At 40.7% G+C, this 27696-nt stretch overlaps 1 protein-coding gene across 1 annotated transcript; it reads left to right on the top strand.

Moving 5' to 3' along the window:
* Window positions 1–1380: 1380 nt before the first annotated feature.
* On the top strand, window positions 1381–27696 carry Dis3 (exosome complex exonuclease RRP44-like protein Dis3). The gene is made up of 18 exons (XM_076209821.1): window positions 1381–1564; window positions 4406–4570; window positions 4828–4985; window positions 5826–6007; window positions 7021–7169; window positions 9785–10007; window positions 10436–10596; window positions 12016–12153; window positions 14126–14272; window positions 15647–15763; window positions 16303–16423; window positions 16912–17014; window positions 19159–19314; window positions 20600–20843; window positions 22279–22499; window positions 22946–23114; window positions 24174–24395; window positions 27413–27696. The coding sequence occupies exons 1-18, from the start codon at window positions 1499–1501 to the stop codon at window positions 27617–27619; spliced, it is 2949 nt and encodes a 982-aa protein (XP_076065936.1). The 5' UTR covers window positions 1381–1498; the 3' UTR covers window positions 27620–27696.

The following is a 27696-nucleotide window of genomic DNA, read 5'->3' as shown; positions in this document are numbered from 1 at the left end:
CTATTTGAATTTTTACAAGTTCTTCATTACTGATATAGTTTTTCAATTATTTTATTTCATTTCTCTCTTCTCTCAGTCCCTGGCAATAAATATATCTTTTTCATTTTTCTTGTGAAGTGAAATAGGTCTTCCTCCTCTTTATTATACAATATGCATTTTTATTTATTCCTGTTGGTTTGTTCTCTTCTGTATCATGTAACTGACTGGTCTTCCACCATAACATTTCTCTATTCTAATTTTTGTTTTCCATTCTCTGTATGTCTACAAATTTTTATTTTATATTTTTTCTTTCCATCTCAGCTGTGTTAGTATTAAATAGACGTAATAACTTCAAAAAGGTTTTGTTGTCTTTCGTTTTATTGTATTCACCAATTCTTTTACTCTCATTTTCTTAATCCTTGTGGTGTTACCTCATTTTTATTCTTGTATCTCAGCGTAGTTGTTCCATTTACATTTATTTTTCATTTTAATTTCCTCTTTCATCTTCTGGTACGTTTTCTATAGTACCATATTAAAAGAAAACTTTTCAACTCGCTCAGAACAGTGGTAAATATATTTGTCACTGGTAAATTTACCATGAATAATTAAAATCATGCGTTGTTTTTTAACAATACCATGCTATTGCGCTATTATTTAAATTATGAGACACAAGGACATGTAGAATTGGTCAGAGTAGACACCATATGAGAATGAAGCCTTTTATCCACAACGTTTCGCTTGTTTCCATGTACTAGAAAAAATCAACGAGCGAAACGTTGTACTATTAATAAAAGTTTCATCCTCATATGGTGGCTACTCTGGCCATTTTGTTGGCAATTGCCACTCTCAATATAATGTAGATTTCAAGAAAACTCCAAGAAACTAATGAAAATGTACCTCATGGTATATCCATTCGATACAGCAATCTCTGCATCTTTTATATTTAACATTCACATCGTAAATAATAAAGAAGTATAAATAACAGTCAGTGATATATTGTATATAAGGAGTTTTCCTTATGTATAACACAGAAATACAAGCAAATAAAAAGATATTTTTTTTCAATATCTAACCACTTGGATCAATCACCTGAAATAATTCACCATGGCAAGGTTGGCCCACAGCATTAATTTCAACTATTGAGAATTTCTCTGACAATGCAAGAATTCATGGGATAAAATTTGTTGGCTGGTAAACGAGTCGAGCTCACTGATCTGCAGATCAGTGGTCGAGCTCCCATGCACGCAGCAAAATAAGTTTTTATACAAAAGAAAATATGGAAAGCATTACTAAGAATAGATGATTAGAAAATTAATTTTCTAGTTTAATTTTTCTTTTTATTTAAAGTAATGAATTATACGAATTCATAAATACAATGAAACTTTGTTAATATTTTTCTATCACGTTTTCATCCGTGTGTTTCTAACGAAGTAAACAAACAAGACGTGTGAAACTGTGGTGTCTGTGGAAGAGAAGTTAATGGTGTGGGAGTATCATATGCAATTTGAAAAACAGCACCATGGGAATTCAAGAGAGAAAACTGAAGATATTTTATAGGAAGACGAAGAAAGGAAACATTATCAAGGTATATCAGGAAGTGTAAAATTCACTAGGTGAATGTAAACAACTCACTGACTCGTTGGAAATCAGAATTACTAAATTAGTTAGTATATAAGAATAGGTATTGTATAAAGGTGAGAATAGGGCACGACATTAAATAATGGTTAAATTAAGACCACTCAGAAATGTGGAAGAAGTTTACTAAAGTCTGAACTCGATCGAAAAACTGAGCATGTGTGAATTTCATCATGATTGGTTAATATATCATATGGAATCCGTCTTTTCTTATAAGTTTTCTTGTGTTAAAGTATGGATTTGTAAGTTTATATTTGTATATATTTGAAGAACAGCTTGAGTGTTACTACTAGTGATCCATTGTGACAACAAAAATGGCCTTATTATAAGGCCATTTTTGTTGTCACAATGGTGGCTTATTTTGGTTAAATTATGGAAATCAACACCCAAAAGCAAATAAGTAAAGCAGGCATAGAGATAGCCCATACTCTGTCTGCAGTGTGATGAGACTATAATCAATCATCATCATTTGGGGGCATACGCCAGGGAGTGCAGTGCTTCACTCACACCAGTCACCAGCGCCAGTCACCAAAGTCTGTCTGAGCAAGCTCCCATACATACACCCTTCCCACTACAAACATTTCTTAACAACAGGTTCAATTAACTTGCCCCAGCCTTCCAAGGTTGTCTCTAATGGAGACAACGCTGAATAGGATCAACATCACTCATCAGGGAAACATGCTACATGCTCATATAGATATAGCAGAAGTTGACATTTGTAAATTATGGTTATGCTGGTAACTGGCCTAAACGGTGTACGGTCAACTCAGCCTATCGCCAACTTGGCTCATCTACTCGACCAAGTCACCCCACCATGGTTAGGTTAGAGTAGATGAATTTATAATACTTTAATTTCTTAGACCTCCACATCTATCAAAACAAAGATAGATCATAGTGACTATATTATGACAAATAAGACTGAAGGTGGAAGAAGCAGACGTCTGCTTCTTCCACCTTCAGTCTTATAGATCATAGTGTCTCAAGCAGCCAGTGGGCCAAGTTGTCCAGCAAGCACCTAGACTAAATCTCACTGTACAGTCTCTAGTTTGATACAAAGTTATTCCAGCAATAACCCATGGTTCTCTGAAGACATTTAGTACCAAAGACATTGGGATACCTTTTCAAGTCAGCATTCAGTGTCCAAGTCTCTCAACTGTATAGCAAGACAGGGAGTACAAGTGACTTAAAGATTCAAATCATCCTGCACAAATATCAACAATGCTATATATTGTGACTAAGAAAGTCCATAACACCATGTATAATGACAATCCTTCAAAGTATATTTTGACATGACCCACCATTGTTATACACTACACTACCAAGGTATGTAAAGCTTATCAAGGCCTCAATGCCCTCGCCTTATACATGGAGAGACTGAACTGTGTCATCCACTTAGCCCCCACACTCATAAGAATGTAGGAGACTGCAAGAGACCGTAAGGCCTACACTAGGCAGCTCCTTGACCTTAAAGTCCCTCAAAGACAAATGCTGAGAAGTTTGATAGAAACACATCCCAGTAAGGTCAGTAAAGACTAGAAGGCTCATCTCAAGAAACAGACAAATTGTAATGAGACATAGAACAGAATTAAGGAAAATACTGGAGAGGACATCTTAAATCACAGCAAAGAGAAATTTTTAGGAATAAATCTTGGCATCTGGGAATGTGGCAACAGAGCTTTCTGACAGAGCAAAGTGGGGTGTGGTACCACAGGGTTCAATCCTTGGCCCACAACTTTTCATTATTCATTTAGGAGACATTGATCACAACTTGAGTCATGCTGAAGCAATCTCTTTCACGGATGACACCCAATTCAGAAACACAATCCTAGATACAGAAGACACCAAAAACTTCCAAATAGACATAGGTAGTGTTACATTGATCTACTGAAGATAACTCAAACCTAATTGGAGGAAAAGTTCACAATGCTGTGCTACAGTCCAAACCACACCATAAAATCCAGTACTAAATACCCTTACAGTGAAAAGAAAATTCAGGAAAAGAATATGACAGAGACTTGGGAGTTGGGAATTACAGTGAGCAGTGATGCATCTTTCTCTGAACATATAACAAACATCACTGAAATAGCCAGAGTATTAATTAGGTGGGTACTGTGTACATTCAGAACGAGGGAGCAAACCAGCCAGAAAACACTCTTGAAGTCATTAATTCTAATTAAGAGTTGATTACTGCTGCCAACTCTGGCCCCTTCAAAAGATAAAGGACATAGCATATTTCGCTTCATCCCCTTCATATCAAATGCCATAAACATTACTTACATGTGATATATATCCATATATTTTCTTTCTTCTTCGGCCTTTTAAGTACACTCTAATAACATTGAAAATAACCATTTAGAACTAGTATTTCACTGTTGGAAAAAGGGTTGTGGTACTCGCCTGGATAACCAAAGCTGCTCTTAGGTATTGGTGCCACCTGTGTAAGGGTAGGTTGCAAAGTATTCTTGCAGTTGTTTGGCTCCCAACTCTTGGGGTTGGCGGGTAATCCCACAACAAAGATCTTGCCACACCAGGAGATGTTGGATGACTGCATCACAGGATGCAACACTTCACCCCATACTATACAACACACTATTGAAGACTGCATTCTACACAATCATGTATCCAATAACACAATATACATAAGGTAATCAGCGGGGAAACCCCATTCCAACTGTGGTGTTCCTCAGGGAGGCAGGGACTGCATGGCCAGACATTCTAGGGAACGACAACAGCTACTCTTTCAATATTTTTCATGTCAGAACTGATTTCATCCAAATGATTGATATTTCAGGTTGTCAGGGAACACTACCTACGTGATGATGTCTACTGCGGCTTGGAAGGCTGTGGACAGTGTGAGGGGGACAATAGACCACTGGAGATTGTCACTCACAGCGAGAGTTCCCTCATGAAGACTGGTCATCTCCTGTTTATTGACACAAATGTAGCTCTTCACCAGGTAGGTCAGGTTGTTTTGTTTTTGTTGAAGTCTTACTTGGATTGAAACAAATTGTTTGATTTTGATCTCATTGAATAAAACATGCCAGGAAATATTTCAATCTCTTTACCATCATTATAAATAGGTCATCATTCTGGCATGTCTTTCATACGTGTGACTCAATGTCACGTTGTTTATGCTAGGCAAGCCTTCTGAAATTATGGAGATTTAAATTAAATATATATACTTCCTTGCTAGAATGAAATCGTGTGTTCCAGATTGATGTGTTATCTCACGAGGCTATAAAAAATGTGGTTGTGCCCCAGACTGTGATTGAAGAGGTGAAACATCGATCACTGCCAGTATACAAAAGGCTGCGGGATCTCATTGAAACCAGCTCAAAACATTTTTATGTGTTTACAAATGAACATCACGGGTATTGCTATTAATTGTTTGTTTTTACCCCATTTTTATGTCATTTTTTGTTCTATTGAAATATTCTTAGTCAACATATTGATATGATGCTATTGTTAATGTAATTTAATTTGAATTTGAAACCATTAGTCAAGTTCATGTATTTTGGAATGTGTTGCAGTTATTTCAGATAAAATTGTGTTCTAGTACAGCTTGTTCCCAAAACTGCATAGAATCAATATTGATTTTTATTTATCACTAACATTGCCCTGCCTAGATTTAATTCTTTGTTTGCATATATTTCTATTTATTTGTGTTCTCTAGGGGAAAGTAAATAGAAATGTATGTAGAAATGGGTGTGGAGTGGTTGTGTGGGTGCATGCTTTGGCTGGCTATCTCCTCTGTAAAGGGTATATGTATATGTTTGTATGCATATATGTATCTATGTATATCTATTCAATCTATACACCATTAGGCTTCTTCCCCCTATAAAGGGGGTAGCCAGCCAAGGCATGCATCCACCTCCACCTATCCATCTTCCATCCATCACAAATTTCCTTTTTATCTTAGCTCCTTGTGAATGAAGAGTCATCCCTGTCCCCTGCCTGGGTTAGAAGCTATGCAGCAAGACCCAGCACATCCACAGTAGGGTCAGCAACTTCATTTGCATGACAAACCTCCCTCCCTCATACCCTCGTACACAAATAGAGAAGGCCAGGAGAAATCCCTTCAGGCTGCGTCAATTTCTATTCCATTTACAACCATTCTCCACACACACCTATCTCTTGCCTTAGCCATTTTATGCTCAGCAGACATTCCCTTTTACCTTTTGGTGTGGATAGATGTATTTATTTATTTTCAGTGACTGCTATGTGGAACGAGAAGTCAAAGAGTCAGTCAACGACAGGAACGACCGGGCAATCCGTGTTGCCTGTTGGTGGTACAAACAACATCTCTGGATGAATAACATGGGTGTGGTTCTCCTGACCAATGACAAACTGAACTGTGATAGTGCAAGAGCCATGGAATTGGAAGCATACACAGGTGAGGTCAAGGTCATGAGGTCATAAGTTCTATCTTATGTATGGTGTGATGGCTTTTAGCGTAATGAGATTAGATTTTATCTTATTTTCTGTGTGTATGCATATATACATACATACATATACCAAAGGCTTTTTCTCCCTACAGGGGGGGTAGCCAAGAAGAAAAAGTTATAGAAACCACTCCCACCCATTCCATTTCCTATATATTCCACCCTCCTCCCTCCCTCTTATCTTGGCACCTCCTGGATGACGGGCCATCCCTACATCCTGTCCACTGCCCTGGGTCAGAAGCAGTGCATATATAAGGGGGAAAAAGCCTTTGGTATATGGTATATGTATGTATGCATATGTACATGTGCGATTCACCATGGGCTTGTATCATGCATTTGACTCATGATTGACACCTGTAAACCTTCCAGATAAGAGCTCAGAGCTCACATAAGACCTGATTTATGGGTAATACTGTAACCTTACACACACAACTCCTTGCCCACCAGAGTTGAAATACCAGCTCATAGTGGAGCAATGCTGAAATTTTCAGCTATGGATGAGACTCAAGATTGAATTGTTGAATTAGTGGTTGAGTATGGTACCACCATACCATCAAGCCATTTGTGCATTTAACTAATTATAATATTCAGGAAAGGAGACATCATCTTGGCATGACTCTCCTCTGCATCTGTCATACCAGCTTTAAATTATGGTTTTAGATTGGGTGATATCTTCTTTAAGACTGTTCCCTGAGTTGATTTATGTGTATGAAAAACTGTATTTCTTAATATCTTCCTGGCATATAGTCTCCTTTGTCTGTGTGCATGCATGTGTATATGTGTTTTTGTGTTTCTGACTTGTGGACCATTTCCACATGTTATTTATTTATACTTGATTTGATTTGTTGTTATTTTATTTGTTTATTTTATTTTTTATTTATTTATTATTATTATTTTTTTTTTTTTTTTTTTTTTTTTTTTTTTTTTTTTTTTTTTCTGCTTAGTTATTGTGATCTTTTTGCAGTGTTGGAATATGTCTCAAGTTTGACCAATGTGGTGGGTTTACTGGACATGGTTGCACAGTCAGACGACAAGGATGAAGATAATGAAGTCGATGATCGTTGCCTATACATGCCTCACTGGTCCATGGAAAAAATGCGCTCATCTATAAAGGTTTGTCCTCTTTTATTTTGTATTAATCTTTGCAAATGAACAAAGTCACTTGACAGTGGTTAGTAGCCACTAGGGATAGAACATGATTGACTCATTTATCATAATAGATATCCCATATTTTGGGGCACATGAAGAAATGTCACCCCAGAACCCCCACATGAAGAAGCGTCACCCCATGAGATCCCACCAGAAGAATCGTCACCCTATACGCTGAATATCAACAGTGGAATAAAGATTAGGTTACGTTAGGTTAGGTTGAATGAAGGTTATGAATATTGTCATCAACTTATACAAACGCAGAATCACAAACCCAGGATGGCCCACATGAAGAATTGTCACCCTAGGATAGCCCACATGAAGAATTGTCACCCTAGGATAGCCCACATGAAGAATTGTCACCCTAGGATAGCCCACATGAAGAATTGTCACCCTAGGATAGCCCACATGAAGAATTGTCACCCTAGGATAGCCCACATGAAGAATTGTCACCCTAGGATAACCCACATGAAGAATTGTCACCCTAGGATAGCCCACATGAAGAATTGTCACCCTAGGATAGCCCACATGAAGAATTGTCACCCTAGGATAGCCCACATGCACAATTATCACCCTAGGATAACCCACATGAAGAATAGTCACCTTAGGATAGCCCACATGAAGAATTGTCACCCTGTCGAAACCTGTGGTGACGATTCTTCATGTGGTCCCATATTTTTTAGGTTTGATAGAATCAGCTTTGTGGCAGATAAGACAAACTGAAGAGGAGCCCAAGTTGATTAAAACTATATTCAAACAAGTGTTTGTCCATCAATTGAATGAAATTATCAGCCCACTGGCTGAGCAGGTTAGGGCATCATTACTTGCAAAGGTCAAGGGGATGGCGGTTTGAATCCTGCCACTGGCAAAGTTGAACCAAGGGCATGGTTTATTAAATTCCACGCTACTAAGTCCACTGTAAGGGGCACTGTTGTAGCCTCCTGATAGTGGGGGAAGAGGAGTTTGTGATGTTAAACCAAATCACATATATACCAAAGGGTCTTTCTCCTTCTCAAGAGGGGTGTCTAAGCCAAAGAATACATCCATTCAAAACATATTCATTGCTCCTCCTATCTTAACACCTTGTGGTAAATGGGATTGGGGGAAAGCTGTTAAGGGCAGTCAAGAGTTTTTACAAGAGTAGTATAGCCTCACTCTATCCAGCCTAGTAACCCCCACCATACATCTCAGACACCTCATCTCAAACACATTCAAACTCCTTCTCTCTTCTTCTCTTATGTTCCACGTTTCTGCCCCATACAGTGCTATTGGCACAATCACTCCTTCATACAGTCTCCTCTTCGCATCCATTCCTAAATGTCTATTCCTCATTACACTCTTTAATCCACCAAGGCATTTACTCGCTTCTCTCAATCTACATTCTACCTCCACCTTCACTCCACCTTTTCCTGCTACACTTGCACCCAAATATCTAAAACTATCCACTTCCTCCAGTCACTCTCCCTTAATGTTCACTTCCAGTCTACTGCCACTTTCACCCCTTGTACATCTCATCACCTTACTTTTACCCACATTTATCTTTAGCTTTCTTCTATCACATACTCTCCCAAACTCTGCCACCAGCTTCCTCAATCCCTCCTCCGACCCTGCCACAAGCGCAGTGTCGTCCGCAAACAACAGCTGGCTCACCTCCCACTTTTCTCCATTTTCTTTAACCATCTCCAATCCCTGACCCACTACCCTAGCATTCACCTCTCGTGAGAAATGAGGAGGTGAGGAGGAGAACAGGGGTGAAAAAGGAGCTGGGAGATAGGGTTGATGAAAGAATATTAGGATGGTTTGGACACATGGAAAGAATGAGTGAAGAAAGACTAGTAAAAGAGGTATGGAAGGCAGATGTGGAGGGAGTGAACATGAGGGGACGTCCTAGGATGAGGTGGATGGATAGGGTGAAGGGGGCTTTGGGGAAGAGGGGAATGTCTGTTGAGGAAGGAAGGGAGAGAACAGAAGACAGAGGTGAGTGGAAAATGGTTGTATATGGATGATGTTGTGATTGCATGAGGAGGAATGGGCGGGGGGGTAGTATGTGTGAGTAAATTTTGACGCAGCCCGAAGGGATTTCTCCCCGTCCTCTCCGTATATGCAAGGGGGGACGGAGAGGGGGGGTCGCCGATTAAATGAAGCGGCCTTGTTGTGGATGTGCTGTGTCTTGCGACACTGCTTCTGACCCAGGGCGGTGGGCAAGGTGCAGGGATGACCCGTCATCCAGGAGGTGCTCAGATGAGAGGGAGGGTGGGAGGGGTGTGGAGTGTATTTAGGGATGAAATGGGTGGGAGTGTTTTTATGCCTTTCCCTTTTTGGCTACCTCCCTTGAAAGGGGGAAAAAGCCTTGGTATATGTATGTAGTATAGCCTGTGTTAGAATTGGAAATTGAGTCTGATATTAATCTTAAACTGTAATAGATATCTTACTTTGTTCAGTAAAATGAAGGATTAAATTTTTCAGCTCTGTGAAGAGGAAACTAGCAGGAGACCTTTGGTCCATAATGACACCCTGAATGCCCTCCCCCCCTCCATCTATTTATTACTTTATTTCATTTATTTTTTGGGCTTTTGCAGAGTGGTAAGGCCCATCAAGGTGTACTGAAGACCTCAAGAAACAATTATCTGGAAGCCAATGTAATGGTACAGGGCTTCGACAAGGCAGTCCTCATTCAGGGCCGAAATAACCTCAACCGCTCTCTGCATGATGATGTCGTTGCTGTGGAGATATTCCCCAAGGAACAGTGGAGTGCTCCTTCGACAGTAGTCATTGACCAAGAAAAAGAAGAGGAAGAAAAAGGTAAGATTAGGGAGATGGTGAGTGGAGGGGTTTATGACAATCCATTGGCCCAGTTCGCTTGCAGGAGACCCACAGCCTCCAGGTAACCGGCAACAGCCATCAGATTGGTTCATAAGTCGTCCAAGGAAAACGTGTTACAGTAAACCCTTGATATAATGGACGATATGTGGATGGGTTTGTCATTATATCCGAAGATCCGTTATAACCGAGAATCCCTCGCTATAATGGATGAAAATTCGTTATAGCGAGAGTTTGACCGGTCAGATTATTTGTTCGTTATATCTGATATCTGGTATATCAAGATCCGTTATATCGAGAGTTTACCGTATATAGAGTTGAGTCAGTGTATGCCATGACTGGCTACCTTCCTTATAATGGGAAAGAAGCCTTTGCTATATAGACAGAATAGATATATGTACTTTTTCCAGATGAAAATGCAGCGGAAGTCAACGAGTTGGAGAAAGAGAAAGCCATGCTGGAAGAGGGTCAGGGGTCAGGAGAGAAGCAGCCAACAGGACGGGTGGTTGGTGTCATCCGCCGCAAGTGGAGGCAGTATTGTGGAATTATAAAGAGGAATGAAATTACAGATGTAAGTATAAATCGTGCATACAAAACTCGGTTAAATGAATTTGCCTAGCCTCAGCCAGAGCAGAGATTTATAAAGTATATTACTATGTAGAGGTGAATGGAGAAGGGTTGTGTATGGATGATGCTGTGATGTATGAGGGGGTGGGGGATGGGGGGTGAGGGAGTATATATGAGAAATAAGTTGATGCAGCCCAAAGGGATTTCTCCCCGTCTTCTCCTTTTCTGGACGGAGAGGGGGGGGGGTCGCCAAATTAATGAAGTGGCCTTGCTGTGGATGTGCTGTGTCTTGTTGCATTGCTTTGGACTCAGGTAGTAGACAGGATGCAGTGATGACTCATCATCCAAGAGGTGCCAAGATGAGAGGGAGGGTGGAGGGGAGAGGAGTATGTAGGGGATGGAATGGGTGGGAGTGGTTTCTGTGCCTTATTCTTTTTGGCTACCTCCCATGTATGGAGGATAAAAGCCTTTGGTATATGTATGTATGTACTATGTAGAGGAGCTATACCTCACTGCATTACCTTTGATCCAAGCAGTGTGACAGGAACTGGATTTTTTTTTTTTTTTTTTTTTTTGTCTCACTACCAGGTCCATCTGCACTTTCAAAAACCCATATCTCTCATCCTAGCTTCACCTTCACCAACATTACCTTTAAAAACACTTCCACTTCACCATGTGCTTTCCTATCTCATCGCTTACCAACAGAGCCACTCCTTTCCTCCCTCTCCCCCTCACAACTCCTGACATTCTGCCCACCACACTCCCGAACTCAAAATCATCCCTCCCTTTCAACTTAATTTCATTTCATGCTAACACATCCACCATATTCCTTCTCCCATACTGCGAATCCATTCCCCTTTTACATTCATCTGTACCACAACCACACGCATGTAATAAGCCAAATTTTTAGGGTCCTGGTTGGGTTTTTCCTCCCAAATGTTCTTATGCCTTGACTTCTCATAGGATGAACATACAGAGAGGAGGATCCCTAGTCCCATCACTCCATCCCACTTTGTCACCTTTTATAACTTGCATAGGAATCACAATAACAGAATTCTCCACCCCCACCCCAAATCACAGGGCATAAGAAGAGGTAGAGCTATAGAAGTGGTAAAGGACATTTTCAAGGGAATAACATAAAGGAGGGACAGTTGTAGTACCAAAGTAACATGGTTCCTATGTGAATAGAGATTTTACTCTTACATAGACAAAGAATGTGTGGATCATCAGTAGGGACACCACAGAACAGTCCCTAAAGCATTAGCTGCCTACTACCATGCACTCACTTCTGCATGATAACATGCTGTCATTACCTTAGTGTGGTGTGGAAATAAAAATTCAGTGATGAAATAACCATTTGTATGATAATTATCTTGATTTGAATTGCTCTTCCTTATTAATTTAATTCCTACCCATTTTGCAGTCTCTGCGTCATCTGTTTGTTCCGGCTGACAAACGTATTCCCTTCATAGCCATCGAGACACGACAGGCTGAGGCACTTCACAACAAACGGTTGATTGTTGCCATCGACTCCTGGCCACGACAGTCAAGAAACCCAAAGGTTGGTGGGCTTGTTTGTATGTATATATATATTTAGGAAATTATCACAGTCACTAGTTCATCTATAAGATTCACTGAAGAGATTATGTAAAGAGTGAATTTAGGAGGGAGGGTGGGAGCGGTGTGGAGTGTATTTAGGGATGAAATGGGTGGGAGTGATTTTATGCCTTTCCCTTTTTGGCTACCTCCCTTGTAAGGGGAAAAAAGCCTTGGTATATGTATGTATGTACGAATTTAGGACAGTGTAGTATTAGATGTTTCGTGTTCTTTGTGTGGTGGTTGCATCTAGGACAACTAGTGTCTATTGCCAGGCCAGTTCTGTCTTAGAACTGATGGAGTCTCAAGTGGTGATGTTAATGTAGATGTGCTAGAGCAATTCTTGTTTGTCTCGGGAGTGATTTCTCTATGGGTTGATTTCTTGGAGAGTTCAAGAAAGTATGAAATTGGTTGATGGTGTTTTGTTCTGATAGGCTTTCAGTCAATCCCTGTCAAGCAGGGAAGGGAGAGGGCGAGAGATAGGTGAGAGTGGTTGTAGATGGATGAGATATCTATATACAGGTAAACGTCGACTTACGATGGCCGCGACTTACGATTGTTCGACTTTACGATGACGACGACGACGACGACGATATGATAATTTAACCCCTTCCATACGGTGCCGCACACGTAGGCGTCATAAGGAGCAAGTGGATTCGCGACGCTGCCATATCGGCGTCTTGATTATATTTATTGTAGTCGCCCCTGTGTTTTTACATTCTCTCAAAGGGGCCTAAATCCCATTCTCTGTGGTTTTCAAAATTCGCGGGTGAAAGAGAGAACGATCGATATAAGCGGTGACTATATTTTATGATGCGAGTATTATTACGTCACGTCGTACGGCTGGCATTGGCTGCTGCCCGCGAGATTTAAGTTCCGTACTGAAAATACATATTATAGTGTTTGAATATGGTAAAAAGGATAAAAATAATTAAATAAACTACTGTACATGTTTAATAGGCTATATTCAGTATCTCTGGTGGTTAATATACAGGTAGGCTAGGTACAGTGACCACGGAACAGTGATACACAAATTGGGGATCGACTTACGATGAAATCGTCTTACGATGGCTCTATCGAAACCTAATGCCATCGTAAGTCGACGTTTACCTGTATTTTCAAGTAATTTCTTGTCTGCACTGTAAACTCTCAAGTGGACAAGGGAGGAGGATCACCATTTAACCACTTCAGTATGATGACATCTACATAGGCATCATGAGGTATGAGTAGATACACAAGGATGCCAGTGTCAGCATCTTGATTATATATTTTTTGTAGCTATACATGAGTTACCCCTGGATTCTGTGAACTGGTTTGATCACATCTTCTGTTTATTATTACTCATAGTAAAAGAGAATGAGTAATACAGCAGTGACTATATTTTATAACATGAGTAGTGTGATGCATCATACATATGGCAACCGTTGCTGCACACGAGAATTTGACTCGTACAGAAGTGGTTAATGAAGCATTGGGGGCAAACCAGCTTCAGCTGTTGGGCCTTTCTGTGGAGGTGCAGTGCCTCTTACTCGTCATCCATAAGGAGCTAAGATACATACATAGATATACCAAGGCTTTTTCCCCCTTCCAAGGGAGGTAGCCAAAAAGGGAAAGGCATAAAAACACTCCCACCCATTTCATCCCTAAATACACTCCACACCCCTCCCACCCTCCCTCTCATCTGAGCACCTCTAGGAGCTAAGATAAAAGCTAAAGCTAAGATAAAAGAAGAAAACAAATGGGTGAAGAGTGGGTGGATGCAAAGTTTGTCCAAGTAGCTTGAGTAATCATACTTGTGAGAGGGGAGTTCATGACATTAAACTGAATAATTTGGCTATCCCTTTACAAAGGATAAAGTGCCTTTTGTCATATGTGTGCATGCAATACTGAATATTAAATTATATATACTATATTTCTTCTTCTTCTTCCCCAAACAGGGCCACTTTGTCCGTGTGTTAGGCACGATTGGAGACAAGGACACTGAGAACGAGGTGGTTCTTCTAGAACATGATTGCCCACATACTAGGTTCTCAGAATCGGTCCTCAAGTGTTTACCCAAGATGCCTTGGATCATCACAGAAAAGGTTTGTTTACATTAGCGAAGATGTCTTGATAATGGTGTACTTGTAGCTGCAGGATTGCAATGTGTGGGATTTACAGTGAGTTAATGTATACACACATCCCTCAATTAATGGACAAAAGGGGTTATAAATATGATTGGTCTGATCAATTTGATAATTTCAATATATTTACTGTAATTCAGTATCAGGCTTACCAAGGATAATTAAGATCAAGTTTTATATGTCATGATCATATAATTTGCAACCTTAGAAATTTATATGAGTCACTTGATTTTGTCCATTGACTCCATTGAGGGCTAAGTGTATGCCTATATTGTTTCCATACAACCTTCTTTTTACATTCCTCCCCAAATAACTATTTCACGTGACACTTTTCAATCCACTCTGGCATTTACCCACTTCCTTTACTCTGAAATTCACTTCCACATCCACTCCATAAGCTGCCACATATGACCCCAGGTACATACAACTCTACTTCCGCAAGCCCCTCACCCTTTCTACATTCAACCTGCCACCATCATCATTCTTAGTACATCTCATGACTTTACTTTTGCCCACATACACTCATAACTGGGACCTACAACTGTTGGTCCTACAAGACCCATCTGCATCCGACCTAGATATGGATCAAAAGGTCTCCTGTCGGCATGCTCCGCCTTTGTAATCCTTTGTATAGAATAATCTCCCTGCTGCCCATCTTGAAAATTCTCACTGAAATTTGGTCTCCAGACCAGACCCAAGATCTGTCTGGCAACTTTGACTCCATTTCCTTAAACTTTTTTAAGTAAGGAGAGCTGACAACTGATGACTGCTCCCTTTGTCCTACCACTTGAAACCAGTGACATAGAAACAATCCCACTCTATTTAATACAGTGCAAACTATAGTCTAATGTTTCTTCCCTGTGTAATCAGTGGGAGAACCAGAGGAGAGTTGCCACAGGTCTTCTGCAAGAGAGACCAGGGCACTGGATTGTGTCCTACTACTCATGTAAATAATTTTTACTGTATCCAGCAGATTTCCCCCCTGTTCCATACATTTGTAACACTCCACAAAGTTTCTCATTCATCACAGTCATATGTTTGTAACTGGCAATTGCCAACAAGTCAGTCAGTCTCCAAAAAAAAAAAGTACGGAGTCTTTATTAGTACAGCATTTTGCTTGTTACAGACGAAACAAGTACATGATAAAGCTGTAACAACCAAAACATTACACTAATAAAGGCTCCATTTTCACGTGGTGTTTCTTTTGATAGACCTCAATCATATACCTTCTCCAAGTCCATAAAAAAAAAAGTCCTTACCTTTTGCTAAATACTTTCCTCATATCCTCATCTTACCACAGATGAGAATCATGATACTTCTTTGTCATTTTCACAGGATGAAGAAGAACGGGAGAACTTGCGCCACATCGATGTTTGTTCAGTTGATCCCCCAGGGTGCACGGATATTGATGATGCTTTGCATTGTAGAGTCTTACCCAATGGCAACTATGAGGCAAGTTATAAAAAGAAATAATAATAATTTTATTATATACCAGTGGATTTGTAAAGATGATGCTGTGGTGCATGAGGTGGAATGGGTGGGGGATGGGGAGTGAGGTAGTGTTTACGAGAAATAAATTGATGCAGCCTGAAGGGATTTCTCCCCATCTTCTCCTTTTCTGCATGAGGGGACAGAGGGGGGGTCACCGATTTAATGAAGCGGCCTTGCTGTGGATGTGCTGTGTCTTGCAACACTGCTTCTGACCCAGGGCAGTGGACAAGATGTAAAGTTGACCCATCATCCAGAAGGTGCCAAGATAAGAGGGAGGGAAGAGGGTAGAGGAAAGTGGAGTATGTAAGGGATGGAATGGGTGGGAGTGGTTTCTATGCTTTTGTTTTTTTGGCTACATCCCTTGTAAGGGGGGAAAAAAGCCTTCTGTATATGTATGTAAGAAGGTTGAAAGACAACCTTGAATTTTTTAATAGGATTACATAATTTGACTGAGGAGCAAAAGCTGAACATACGTAAATATATGTTTTGCATCATTCCAGGTTGGAGTACACATTGCTGATGTTTCACATTTCATTCGCCCTGGAACTGCCCTCGACAAAGAGGCTCAGCATCGCAGTACAACTGTTTACCTCACAAGTCGAAGAATAGACATGGTGCCAGGTAAATTTGTCCATAGGATGTTGGCTGTTTTTATGGTTTTAGGATGGGAATTGTGTCTGTTCTTTGTCAAATTGCTGGGGATTTATTGTGCTTCCAGAAAAGGCTGAGAGTGCCTGTCAGGGCCTTTATTGTTGTTGGGCCTAAGTGTTTCAGATAGTTTGATATTTTGTAAACACATGATTCTTCTTCATGTTCTTCCATACATGTGATATGGTTTAATGTCACAACCCCCCCCCCTCCCCCCATATCGGAAGGCTAGGACAGTGCCCATCACAGAGAACTTTTGTAGCGTTGAATTTAATGAACCATGCCCTTGGTTCAACTTCACCGTTGGCAGGGTTCGAACCACCATCCCCTCGACCTTCGCTGCAAATAACGACGCCCTAACCCACTCAGCCAGCGAGCTTCCATACATACCTAAGCCAAAATATAAGACAAATTTTTTTTTTTTTTTTTTTTTTTTTTTTTTTTTTTTTTTTCATTTGCAGATTTATTGAGCAGTAACCTTTGCTCACTGAGAGGGGAAGTGGATCGGTTTGCTTTCTCCGTAATGTGGGAAGTGAATCCCGAGGCTGAAGTTCTGTCATCAAGGTAAAGAATGATATAATTTGATAACTTAAGTTACTAAGGGTTGAGTGATGAAAGGTTAGTAAAAGAGGTGTGGAAGGAGTGAATATGAAGGGGCGTCCTAGGATGAGATTGATGGATGGTGTAAAAGGGGCATTACAAAAGAGAGGAATGTCTGTTGAAGGACGGGAAAGGACAAAAGATAGGGGTGAATGGAGAGGGATTGTGTATGGATGATGCTGTGATGCATGAAGGGGAGTGGGTGAGGGATGGGGGGTGAGGAAGTATGTTTGAGAAATAAATTGACACAGCCTGAAGGGATTTCTCCCAGTCTTCTCCTTTTCTGCATGAGGGGACGGAGAGGGGGGTCGCCAATTTAATGATGTGGCCTTGCTGTGGATATGCTATGTCTTGTGACACTGCCTCTAACCCAGGGCAGTGGTCAAGATGCAAGGATGACCCATCATCCAGGAGGTGCCAAAGTAAGAGGGAAGGAAGAGGGTAGAGGGGAGCGGAGTGTATTAGGGATGGAATGGGTGAGAGTGGTTTCTATGCCTTTGTTTTTTTGCTACCTCCCATGTAAGGGGGAAGAAAGCCTTTGGTATATGTATGTACTAAGGTTCTGGTCGGAGACTTCCTCCCAGACCTTCTTTTGTCACGACTCTGTAGGAAAATTAGGGAGGCTCCTGAATAGAATAGAAATGGTGACCTATATATCTATATATAAATATACATATATATTTATGTGCACACACACACACCAAGGGCTTCTTCCACCTTATAAGGGAGGTAGCCGAGTCAAAAGGCACGCACCCACTCTCATTCATTCCTCTTCCATCCACCACATTTTCCTCCGTCTCATCTTAGCTCCTTGTGGATAAAGGATCATCCCCTGTCACCTGCCCACTACCCTGGGTCAGAAGCAACACAGCAAGACACAGTATGTCTACAGCAAGGATGCTTCACTTAATCGGCAAATCCCATGTCCCCACATGCAGAAAATAGAGAAGACAGGTAGAAATCCCATTGGGCTGCATCAAAATACCCATACATAACCACTCCCCCCTCATCCCCCACCCCCTCCCTTCCTTGCATCAAAGTATCATCCATACACAGCTATTCTCCACTCACCCCTATACCCTGCCTTCTCACTTCTTTGCTCAACAGACTCTCCTCTCTTGCTCATAGCCCTTACACCCCATCTATCCATTGGTAATCCTCTCAAGTTCACCCCAACCGCTTCTACATTACACATCTCTTTTACTAATCTTTCTTCATTCTTTCCATGTGTCCAGGCCATCCCAGTACTCTTTTATCAGTCTAATTTGCATCTCCTTTTTGACCCCCGCTCTCCTCCTCACATTAAGAAGTCAAGAATTAGTGATATACCTAGGTCTCTTAATCCAACACTTGCCAAATGCCACTTGTGTGGACATTTGGGCTCAGGACATAAACCCACTTTAGGAATTGGTGTTGTTTTATGCCCTGGGCTAATTCCCAAAGCAAGTTTATGTCCTGGACCCAAATGTCCACACAAGTGGCAGTTGGCAGGTGTTAAATTAAGAGACCTGGGTGTAGTCAGGAAAAAAAAATAGGGGCCATCATCTTACAGTTTATCAAAATAGGCTTCAACCTTTAAAAAAGCTGAAACCAATAGTCAGAGAAGATATACAAGAGTCACTCTCATCTAAAGATTGATAACCTCCTTTGTCCAGTTTTGGTAATGACCTGTCGTCAGAAAACTTTTGAAATAGGAATCTCCGAGCTACATATAATGAAGCAGTCAGGGTAAACTAACTTTGGGGGACTGAGAGGGGAGTATGTGGAGATGAAATGGGTGGGAGTGGATTATACCTTTGACTTTGCCTACCTCCTATGTAAGGGGGGAAAAGACCTTGGTATATATGTGTGTGTGAGTATAATATATATATATATATATATATTTTTTTTTTTTTTTTTTTTTTTTTTTTTCTCTCTCTCTCTAAGCTTCCTCCTGCTTTCCAGGAGACCTTTAGGCCTAACAAAACCAGCTTTTTAGTGGGATTCAAAGTGTCACCCGCCTGGGTTCCTATTTCTAGACCTAGATATCCTAATCTACTCTGCCACAATACTCCCCTTGCAGCTAGAAATAAATTCACCAATTGATCTGAATTTTCTCCTTCCTCCAGATTTCGAAAAACCATCATCAAGTCTCGAGGCGAGTTGAGTTACCAGGAAGCGCAGCAGCGCATTGATGACCCAGCCATGAACGATGACCTCACAATCTCCCTGAGGAACCTGAACATGCTTGCTAAGAAACTCAAGCAAAAAAGAATTGATGATGGGTAAGATCTGTGTTCTTCGAAACTTTTAGATTAACCCCTTCCATACGGTGCCGCACACGTAGGCGTCATGGGGAGCGAGTGTATTCGCGAGGCTGCCATATCGGCGTCTTGATAATATTTATTGTAGTCGCCCCTCCATAATGACATTCTTTCTAATTCTTTTGTAATCGCATTTTCTATGGTTATCAAAATTCACGGGTGAAGAGAGAACGATCGATATAAGCGGTGACTATATTTTATGATGCGAGTATTATTACGACACGTCGTACGGCTGGCATTGGCTGCTGCCATCGAGATCTAAGTCCATGACGCCTACGTGTGCGGCACCGTATGGAAGGGGTTAAAACCCGTCCTCTAGAAAAATATGCCACATTAAGTAGCCAAGCTTGGTTTGTGTCTTCTTCAGTTTGAATGGAATTACTTCTAAAAGGAAGTGGCAAAAGATGAGAGAGGAACAACCTCACCCTTTTCAGTCTCATTCTCATTGCACAGGTATCTTTCTCTCCTTGCTTAGATCACGTGAAAATTGCACTCTGTTCCTTCCTCAACAATACTCCCACTTCAGCCTCAGTGTACCCTTGTCATGGAACACGATGTTCCTTTCATCTATACATTCTTCTCCAATTCACTTGTTCACCCATACATGTTTTCACATGATCAACAAACTTACCGTGAGGTCTTTTGGCTTCATCCACCCGGTCAACTCTCTTTTTTCCTTGGTCCATCCGTAGGGAATGGAATGGGTGGGAGTGGTTTCTATGCCTTGTCTTTTGGCTACCTCCCATGTAGGGGGGAAAAAAGCCATTGGTATATGTATGTATATATCCTTTCCTTACACTCTTTGTACAACTGATTGATGAATCCTTCAAGGATATTTACACTCGTCCATTTTCATAACACAAACTATCACATGTTAGCCAGTTCTGCTGCTTCTCCCAAGTCCATTCACGAATCATGTTGCTTCTTATTTTGTCACATTTGATAATTCCATGCATAAAGGACCAGTGGCACTGTGAAACAGACATCAGAAAAAAACAACCCTACCTCCATATATGAGGACCCCATTGTACCTACATACATACACCAAAGGCTTTTTCCCCCTTACATGGGAGGTAGCCAAAAGACAAAGGCTTAGAAATCTCTCCCACCCATTTCATCCCTTACATACTCCATTCCCCTCTACCCTCTTTACTCCTCCTTATCTTGGCACCTCCTGGATGACGGGTCATCCTTGCATCTTGTCCACTGCCCTGGTGATATACCTAACTATAATAATATATTTCAGAGCCTTGGTTTTGGCTAGTATGGAAGTTAAGTTCCATATTGACCCAGACACTGACACAGTGGTGGACATTGTCGCTAAACAGCACCTGGAGACCATGAGCATGGTGGAGGAGTTCATGTTGCTTGCCAATGTCACGGCCGCTGAAACGACACTTCAGCATTTCCCATCATGTGCTCTGCTGCGACGGCATCCAGCTCCACCAGCCTCCAACTTCGATCCTCTGCTTCTTGCAGCCAAGAGTCAGGTATTGTGAAGAAAGATTAAAAAAAAGGTGGAAAGCAAAGGTGGATGGAGTGAACTTCAGGGGACAACCAAGGATGAGATGAATAATGAAAAAGAGGCTTTGAGCAAGAGGGGAATGTCTGTTGAGTAAGGAAGAGAGAAGACAAGGGATAGGGGTCAATGGAGAATGGTTGTGTATGGATGATATTTTGATGCAACCTGAAGGGATTCATCCCCATCTTCTCTATTTTCTGTATGAGAGGACAGGGAGAGAGTGTTGCTGTGGATGTACTGTGTCTTGCTGCATTGCTTCCAACCTGGGTGGTGGGCAGGAGACCGGGATGATCTTTCATCCACAAGGAACTAAGATAAGAAGGAAGTGAGAGTGGAATGGGTGGGAGTAGGTGCATGCCTTTGATTTGGCTACATCCCTTATGAGCAGGAAGAGGCCCTTGGTATATAGATATTTATTTTTTCAACCACCCCAGGAAGACAGAGAACATAGCGGTACAACACCTGGTTGTAGTACCTCCCTTTTTTGGGCGGAAAAGGACCCAAAAGTCTTCGGTCGCACTCTCAATACGAGACCTTCAACCCACACATCAAAGGTCTAGCAGTGAAAATCAACAAGAGAATAGATATACTCAAATCAGTTGCAAACATTGGTTTTGCATGGAAGATACTAATCATAGTCTACAAGCAGTTCTTGAGAAGCTCACTCAACAACATTTTCACAGCTTGGGTTCCACCAGTTCAGCAAACAAATGTAGATACTTTACAGACCATACAAAATAAGTTATTGAGAATAATATAAAACTACACTAAAATCACACAGAAATCAAAATCCTCCCCATTGAACTTCACTTTATTAATCAACCAATCCATTACACCTGGTCTCTCTTGCAGAAGACCTGTGGTCTTCAGGAAACTACCAATAAAATATATTGTGTTGTTGTCTAGGGATTGTTAGTGTGGAACATTGTAGTATGAGGTGTTCTGTGTTCTCTGAGTGGTGGTTGCATCTGGGACAGCTTGAATCTGTGGCCAGGCCTTTTCTGTGTTGGTACTGTCGTAATGCTGGCTGGTGTCCTGTGTGGGACAATAATTTAATGAAGCAGCCTTGTAATTGATATGTGACACTGCCTCTGGCCCAGGGCAGTGGGCAAGATGCAGGGATGACCCGTCATCCATGAGGTGCCAAAATAAGAGGGTGGAGTGGAGGGGAGTATGTTGGGGATGGAATGGGTGGGAGTGGTTTTTATGCCTTTGTTTTTTGGCTACCTCCCTTATAAGTGGGAAAAAGCCTTTGGTATATGTATGTAGGAGAGGTGAATGGGAGTGGATTATGTGGAGATAAAATGGGTGGAAGTGAGAGCCTTTTGACTTGGCTACCTCCCTTGTAAGGGGGAAAAAAGCCCTTGATATATGTATCTATTGATATTTATTGTCTTCAACAGGGTATAGAACTGAATACATCAAGCAATAAGAGCCTGGCAGAGTCGCTGAACCATGCAACAAAAGACGATAACCCCTTCTTCAACTCGATGCTTCGGATCATGACGACACGGTGCATGATGCAGGCTCTCTACTTTTGCACAGGAACGCTGGAACCTCCAGAATACTATCACTATGGATTAGCCACACCAACCTACACACATTTCACATCCCCCATCAGAAGGTATCTCTCTCTCTCTTTGAATATATAATATATTGTTTTATATGTAGGCTATCACCTCTGAGAAATGTAGTAACACGTTCGTAAATCACAACTAAGAGGATTGCAGATAACAATCAAAATGTATAGTTTTGCTTACTCAACTCTTTCTTTCATCTGACTGTAGTGTTAGTTATGTTTTATATGCATAATCATTTCACTATTTTAGGTTTCATTATATCTTTATAACATAGTATACTATATTTTTTCCTCAAAAAGGAAAAGAAATCAAATCTTAGCACTATGAGGAGCTAAGATGAGAGAGAAACAAGTGTGGTGGGTGGGAGTGGATACATGCTGACTTTGCTACCTCCTATAAATTTACAAGGAGAAAATACTTTTCATGCTCCCACCCCAATGTTTGAAATTTAGGCTCATTAAATGAAAAAAATATAAACACCTTCTTCCAGATATGCTGACATCATTGTCCATCGCTTGCTGGGAGTAATTATTGAAGCTGACAGCACCTATGCAGATCTGCTGGATCCCAAAAAGTGTGCAGATCTAGCCCAGCACATCAACTACCGACACAAGATGGCTCAGTATGCTGGAAGAGCATCTAATGTTATCACAGCAATCGTAAGCATTCCATATCACCTGAAGTTGTATCATGTTTTGAGTCTATATTTATTCATACTAATTGGCTAAATTACAAGAGTAGTAGAGCCTGTTTAGAATTAGAAATGGAAATGGCGAGTGGTTTGAAGTAAAGGTGGGACTGCATCAGGGATGTGTCATTATTGCCATGGTTGTTCAATTTATACACAGATGGGGTGATGTGGGAGGTAAAGGTGGGGGTAATGGGTAGAGGACTGGAGATGGTTAAAGAGGATGGAGAAAAGTAAGACGTGAGCCAGTTGTTGTTTGCTGATGACATTGTACTTTTGGCAGGATCAGAGGGTTAAAGAGGGTGGAGAAAAGTGAGAGGTGAGCCAGTTGTTGTTTGCTGATGACATTGTACTTGTGGCAGGATCAGAGGAAGGATTAAGGGAGTTAGTGACAGTTTGGGAAGGTATGCGATAGTATTCTTTGATCAATCCACTCTATCAGCATCATCCCTACTCTGCTTCACCTCCTTATTTCTTACTCAATCTAGCTTTGTAACCCCTACCATATTTCTTAAGCACTTCATGTCAAACACATTTAGGCTCACCTTTCTGACTCCTTTGAATTCCATACAGGCACAATTACTCCTATGTATTTACCTAGTTGTATTATACGGGAAGGGAGCTATGCTCGTGGTGACCCGTCTTTGTATCTCTCAGCATCAAGTTTTTTCTTCAAATCTTGAATAGTGTTTGCACACACTGTTTATTTGTCAAATTTGTTCCAAGTATCTATCACTCTGTGTGGGAAGCTATTCTTTTTCAGATCTCTTCTGTAATTATCTTTTTTGAGTTTCTTTTCGTATCCTCTTGTTTTTCCATTGTCCATTTCAATAAATCATTCTTATCTAAGATTTCCATTCCTTTCATAATTCTATAGATAGTCAGTAGGTCTCCTCTTTCCCTTCTTTGTTCCAGAGTTGGTAATTCTAATTTGGGCAGTCTTTGTTCATATGTACTGTCTTCTCTTTACATTTATCCCTAGACACATATGTCTCAAGAAATTTAAATACAAATCTACAACTCTTTCCAGGCATCTTTACGAGGGAAGGTGAGCGAGTATGATGCATACATCCTCTTCCTACACAAAAACGCCATCCAGGTTCTGGTCCCCACTATTGGCCAGCAGCTGACTCTGTACTTGGACCAGAAGCCAAAGAAGGCAGACAAGAATAAGAAAAATTCTAAGAAAATGGAAGTTGATGGAGAAGAAAAAGAAGAAGAAAAATATCCAAAATTTGTCTTTGATGACCAGGTAGGAAAATACTACTGCTGTAGATATACATGCATATACCAAGGGCTTTTTTCCCCTTACAAGGGAGGTAGCCAAAATCAAAAGGCATAATTTCACTCCCACCCATTTCATCCCCATCCACTCCATTTCCATTCACCACCCCTTCCTCCCTCACTCACTCACTCACTCACTCATTCATTCATTCTTTTCTTGGATCCTCCTGGAACCTAGATATACATACACAAGAGAAAATTATTAATGCACTTGAATAGAACATAGCCCGAAGGGATTTCTCCCCGTCCTCTCCTTTATATGGGGGGACGGAGAGGGGGGGTCGCCGATTTAATGAAACGGCCTTGCTGTGGATGTGCTGTGTCCTGCGACACTGCTTCTGACCCAGGGCAGTGGACAGGGTGCAGGGATGACCCATCATCTAGTAGTGATGTACCGAAGCTTCGGTATCGGTATCGGTAAATATCGGTTTATTTTCAAGCTATCGGTATCGGTATTGAAAAATAAATACCGATACCGATACCTTGAGAGAAAATTTAAGTTAAATTACTTTCATTCATGAAACAAATAAATAATTATATAAATATATAAAGTAAAGGGTGTCTTTCACGCCATGTGGTTGTGGAATCATTTGCGTCTTATGTAAGAAGAGAAGAGAGCTAGCTGATGGCTATTATCCTATTACCCTTTTCGATCTCATTCTTAATATTTATTTATTGTAATTATTTATTTATATTTAATATTTGAACTTGCATTTTTCAGATAGTCAATATTGTGATAAATTTATTAAATTACAATTAGAATTGCCAGAATTAGCAATAATGCCTAAGTCAAAGCAAAGTGTTATATGGAATCTAGTGACAGTATGCAAAGATGATTCTTCAAAAGTATCCTGTAATTTCTGTAATACAATATTAAGCAGAGGAGGAATAAACAGGCAAACCCAAACAACAACAAATATTAGAAAGCATCTTCAACATAAACATCCTGATGAGTTTGGAAATGCCGAATTGGAGCAGAAAAAAGCAGCTGAATCAAACCCAACACTTGCCTCATTCTTAAATGTTCCACTTACCAAAAAGCTAAAAATTTCAAATTCAACTTCTAGTCAAAGTCAAACAGGCTGTTCAAGTGCAAAACAGGTATCTCAACAGCCAACTCTTGAAGCTACTCTCCAGTACAAAAAGATTTGGGACATCAACAGTGCTCCAGCAAAAGAGGTACACAAATATATTGCTGAAATGATCACAATAGATTGTCAACCTATATCTATTGTAGAAGATCTGGGATTTGCTAGGCTCCTTAATCACTTAAAACCAAACTATAAGATCCCAAGCAGGAAATACATCTCTAACATAACTATCCCAGAGCTTTATGAAAAAGTGCACAATAAAGTACAAGGCGTTGTGAGCAATGCGCAAAATATCGGTATCGGTAACCCATTAAATTCCTGTATCGGTATCGGTAAAATGCTAAAAAATATATCGGTATCGGTATCGGTAAAAATTTTGGTTCTGGCACATCACTATCATCTAGGAGGTGCTAAGATGGGAGGGAGGGTGGAGGGGTGTGGAATGTTTTCGGGGATGAAATGGGTGGGAATGTTTTTGTGCCTTGTCCTTTTTGGCTACCCCCCTGGTAAGGGGGAAAAAAGCCTTGGTATATGTATGTATGTATGTATGTATAGAACAACCCATGCTATCACTGAGCCATAGTGGGCTCCCCACCATCCATGTTTCCCTCTCATCCTAGCTCCTTGTGGATGAAGGGCAATCCCTGTCTCCTGCCCACTGCCTAGATCAATAGCTGTGCAGCAAGAGACAGTACATCTACAGCAGGGCCCCTTCACTTACACAGCAACCCTCCACAACCATTACATGGATGAATTCAGTGGCCAGAGTAGACATTTGTTTCAAATTGTGTGTCATTTTGACAAATGACACACAACTTGTCAGAGGGCTTGCCATAATAAAGACTCAGTGAAATTAGAATAGAGACCGAGCCGACCTAGTACCATCAGGGAACCTCCAGGTCGGGAATTGTGTGGTTCTTTATGTACGGGCTGGCTGGCTCGGTGCTATCGCCTTTGTTTCAGAATAAGCGGTCGCTACGGCAAAGGTTCAAGTCCTTGCGGTGGAGCTTGTTTCCATTTGTTTCAAAGCCCAGTAATAAGAAATTAAATCAACTCTGTTACACACGTCTTCCTAAAGGCCTGTGACCCCAAACAATCCAGCCATAGTCATTGGGTTTGTCCATGAAATGAGAGTTGATGGCATTTGATGATTGATTGGGAGATGATTGTCTAAAACCTTTCATGTGGGACTACCACATGCAGGTACCCATTGTTGATATCATTGTTGGGAAAAGCAGGTGTATTGGTACAACAGTTTATGAAGTGCAACAAGTATATTGAACCATTTCACAAAATTGAATTGCCTAGTATTAGCCAGAATAAAATCAGTGAAGTACTTCTTTATGCCAAAAGAGTTAGCATGATAGAAATGTGATGTATAGAGGTGTTATCAGTATTCTTTTTTATGAAGTTTTGGTATAAAACTTATTGAAAAATACTTTAGTACAGATCTGTGAAGATTAAAGATCTTGTTTGTGAGATTGATTTTAGACAAGGGATCTATCTATATATCAATACTTTTTCCCCCTCATAAGGGAGGTAGCCAAGTCAGAGGAACATATTTATTCCCACCCATTTCACTCCCTTCCACCCCCTCCACCCTTCCCATCTCATGAGATGAGGGATATTAACTGTAAAGTGATATGTTGTTTCTTTATAGTAATCAATATTATTATTATTATATATATATATGTGTGTGTGTGTGTGTGTGTATATATATATATATATATTTTTTTTTTTTTTTTTTTTTTTTTTTCTTCTTCTTCTTCTTCTTCTTCCAGGACTTACCCATTACCATTAGTTGTGGTTCTTCCCATCTCAGGAGATGAGGGATATTAACTGTAAAGTAATATGTTTCTTGGTGGTGATCAGTTGCCTTTTTTTCTTTTTCCAGGACTTATCCATTACTTGTGGCTCTCTGGTGTTCCGTCCTTTCGATCACGTGCGGATTCAAGTGAGCATCGACTCCTCCGATGTCCAGCATCAGAAGGTCGTGACAAAGCTTGTCCATCCTTTCATCCCCAACTTCTCTGTGCCGTCACAAAAGCGTGAAGCAGATGATGACACAGACAATGTAGATCCCAAGAAGGCAAAAGTATAGTACTAACTAGTATTAGAAATTTTGTAATAAAGGAGAATGTTCTGTATTATGAACAGTTTGATTTTTAATTGACAAAA

Source organism: Oratosquilla oratoria, chromosome 26 (genome assembly GCF_046742065.1).
Source record: "Oratosquilla oratoria isolate Oo_2021 chromosome 26, ASM4674206v1, whole genome shotgun sequence".
Classification (NCBI taxonomy): Eukaryota; Metazoa; Arthropoda; class Malacostraca; order Stomatopoda; family Squillidae; genus Oratosquilla; species Oratosquilla oratoria.
This window is presented reverse-complemented; position numbering and strand designations above follow the sequence as displayed.

Coding starts and splice junctions, on each gene's coding strand:
- Dis3 (XM_076209821.1), top strand. CDS start 1,499: ATGGGAATTCAAGAGAGAAAACTGAAGATATTTTATAGGAAGACGAAG. Junction 6,008..7,020: donor GGAATTGGAAGCATACACAG/GTGAGGTCAAGG, acceptor ATCTTTTTGCAG/TGTTGGAATATGTCTCAAGT. Junction 23,115..24,173: donor CTAATGTTATCACAGCAATC/GTAAGCATTCCA, acceptor AACTCTTTCCAG/GCATCTTTACGAGGGAAGGT.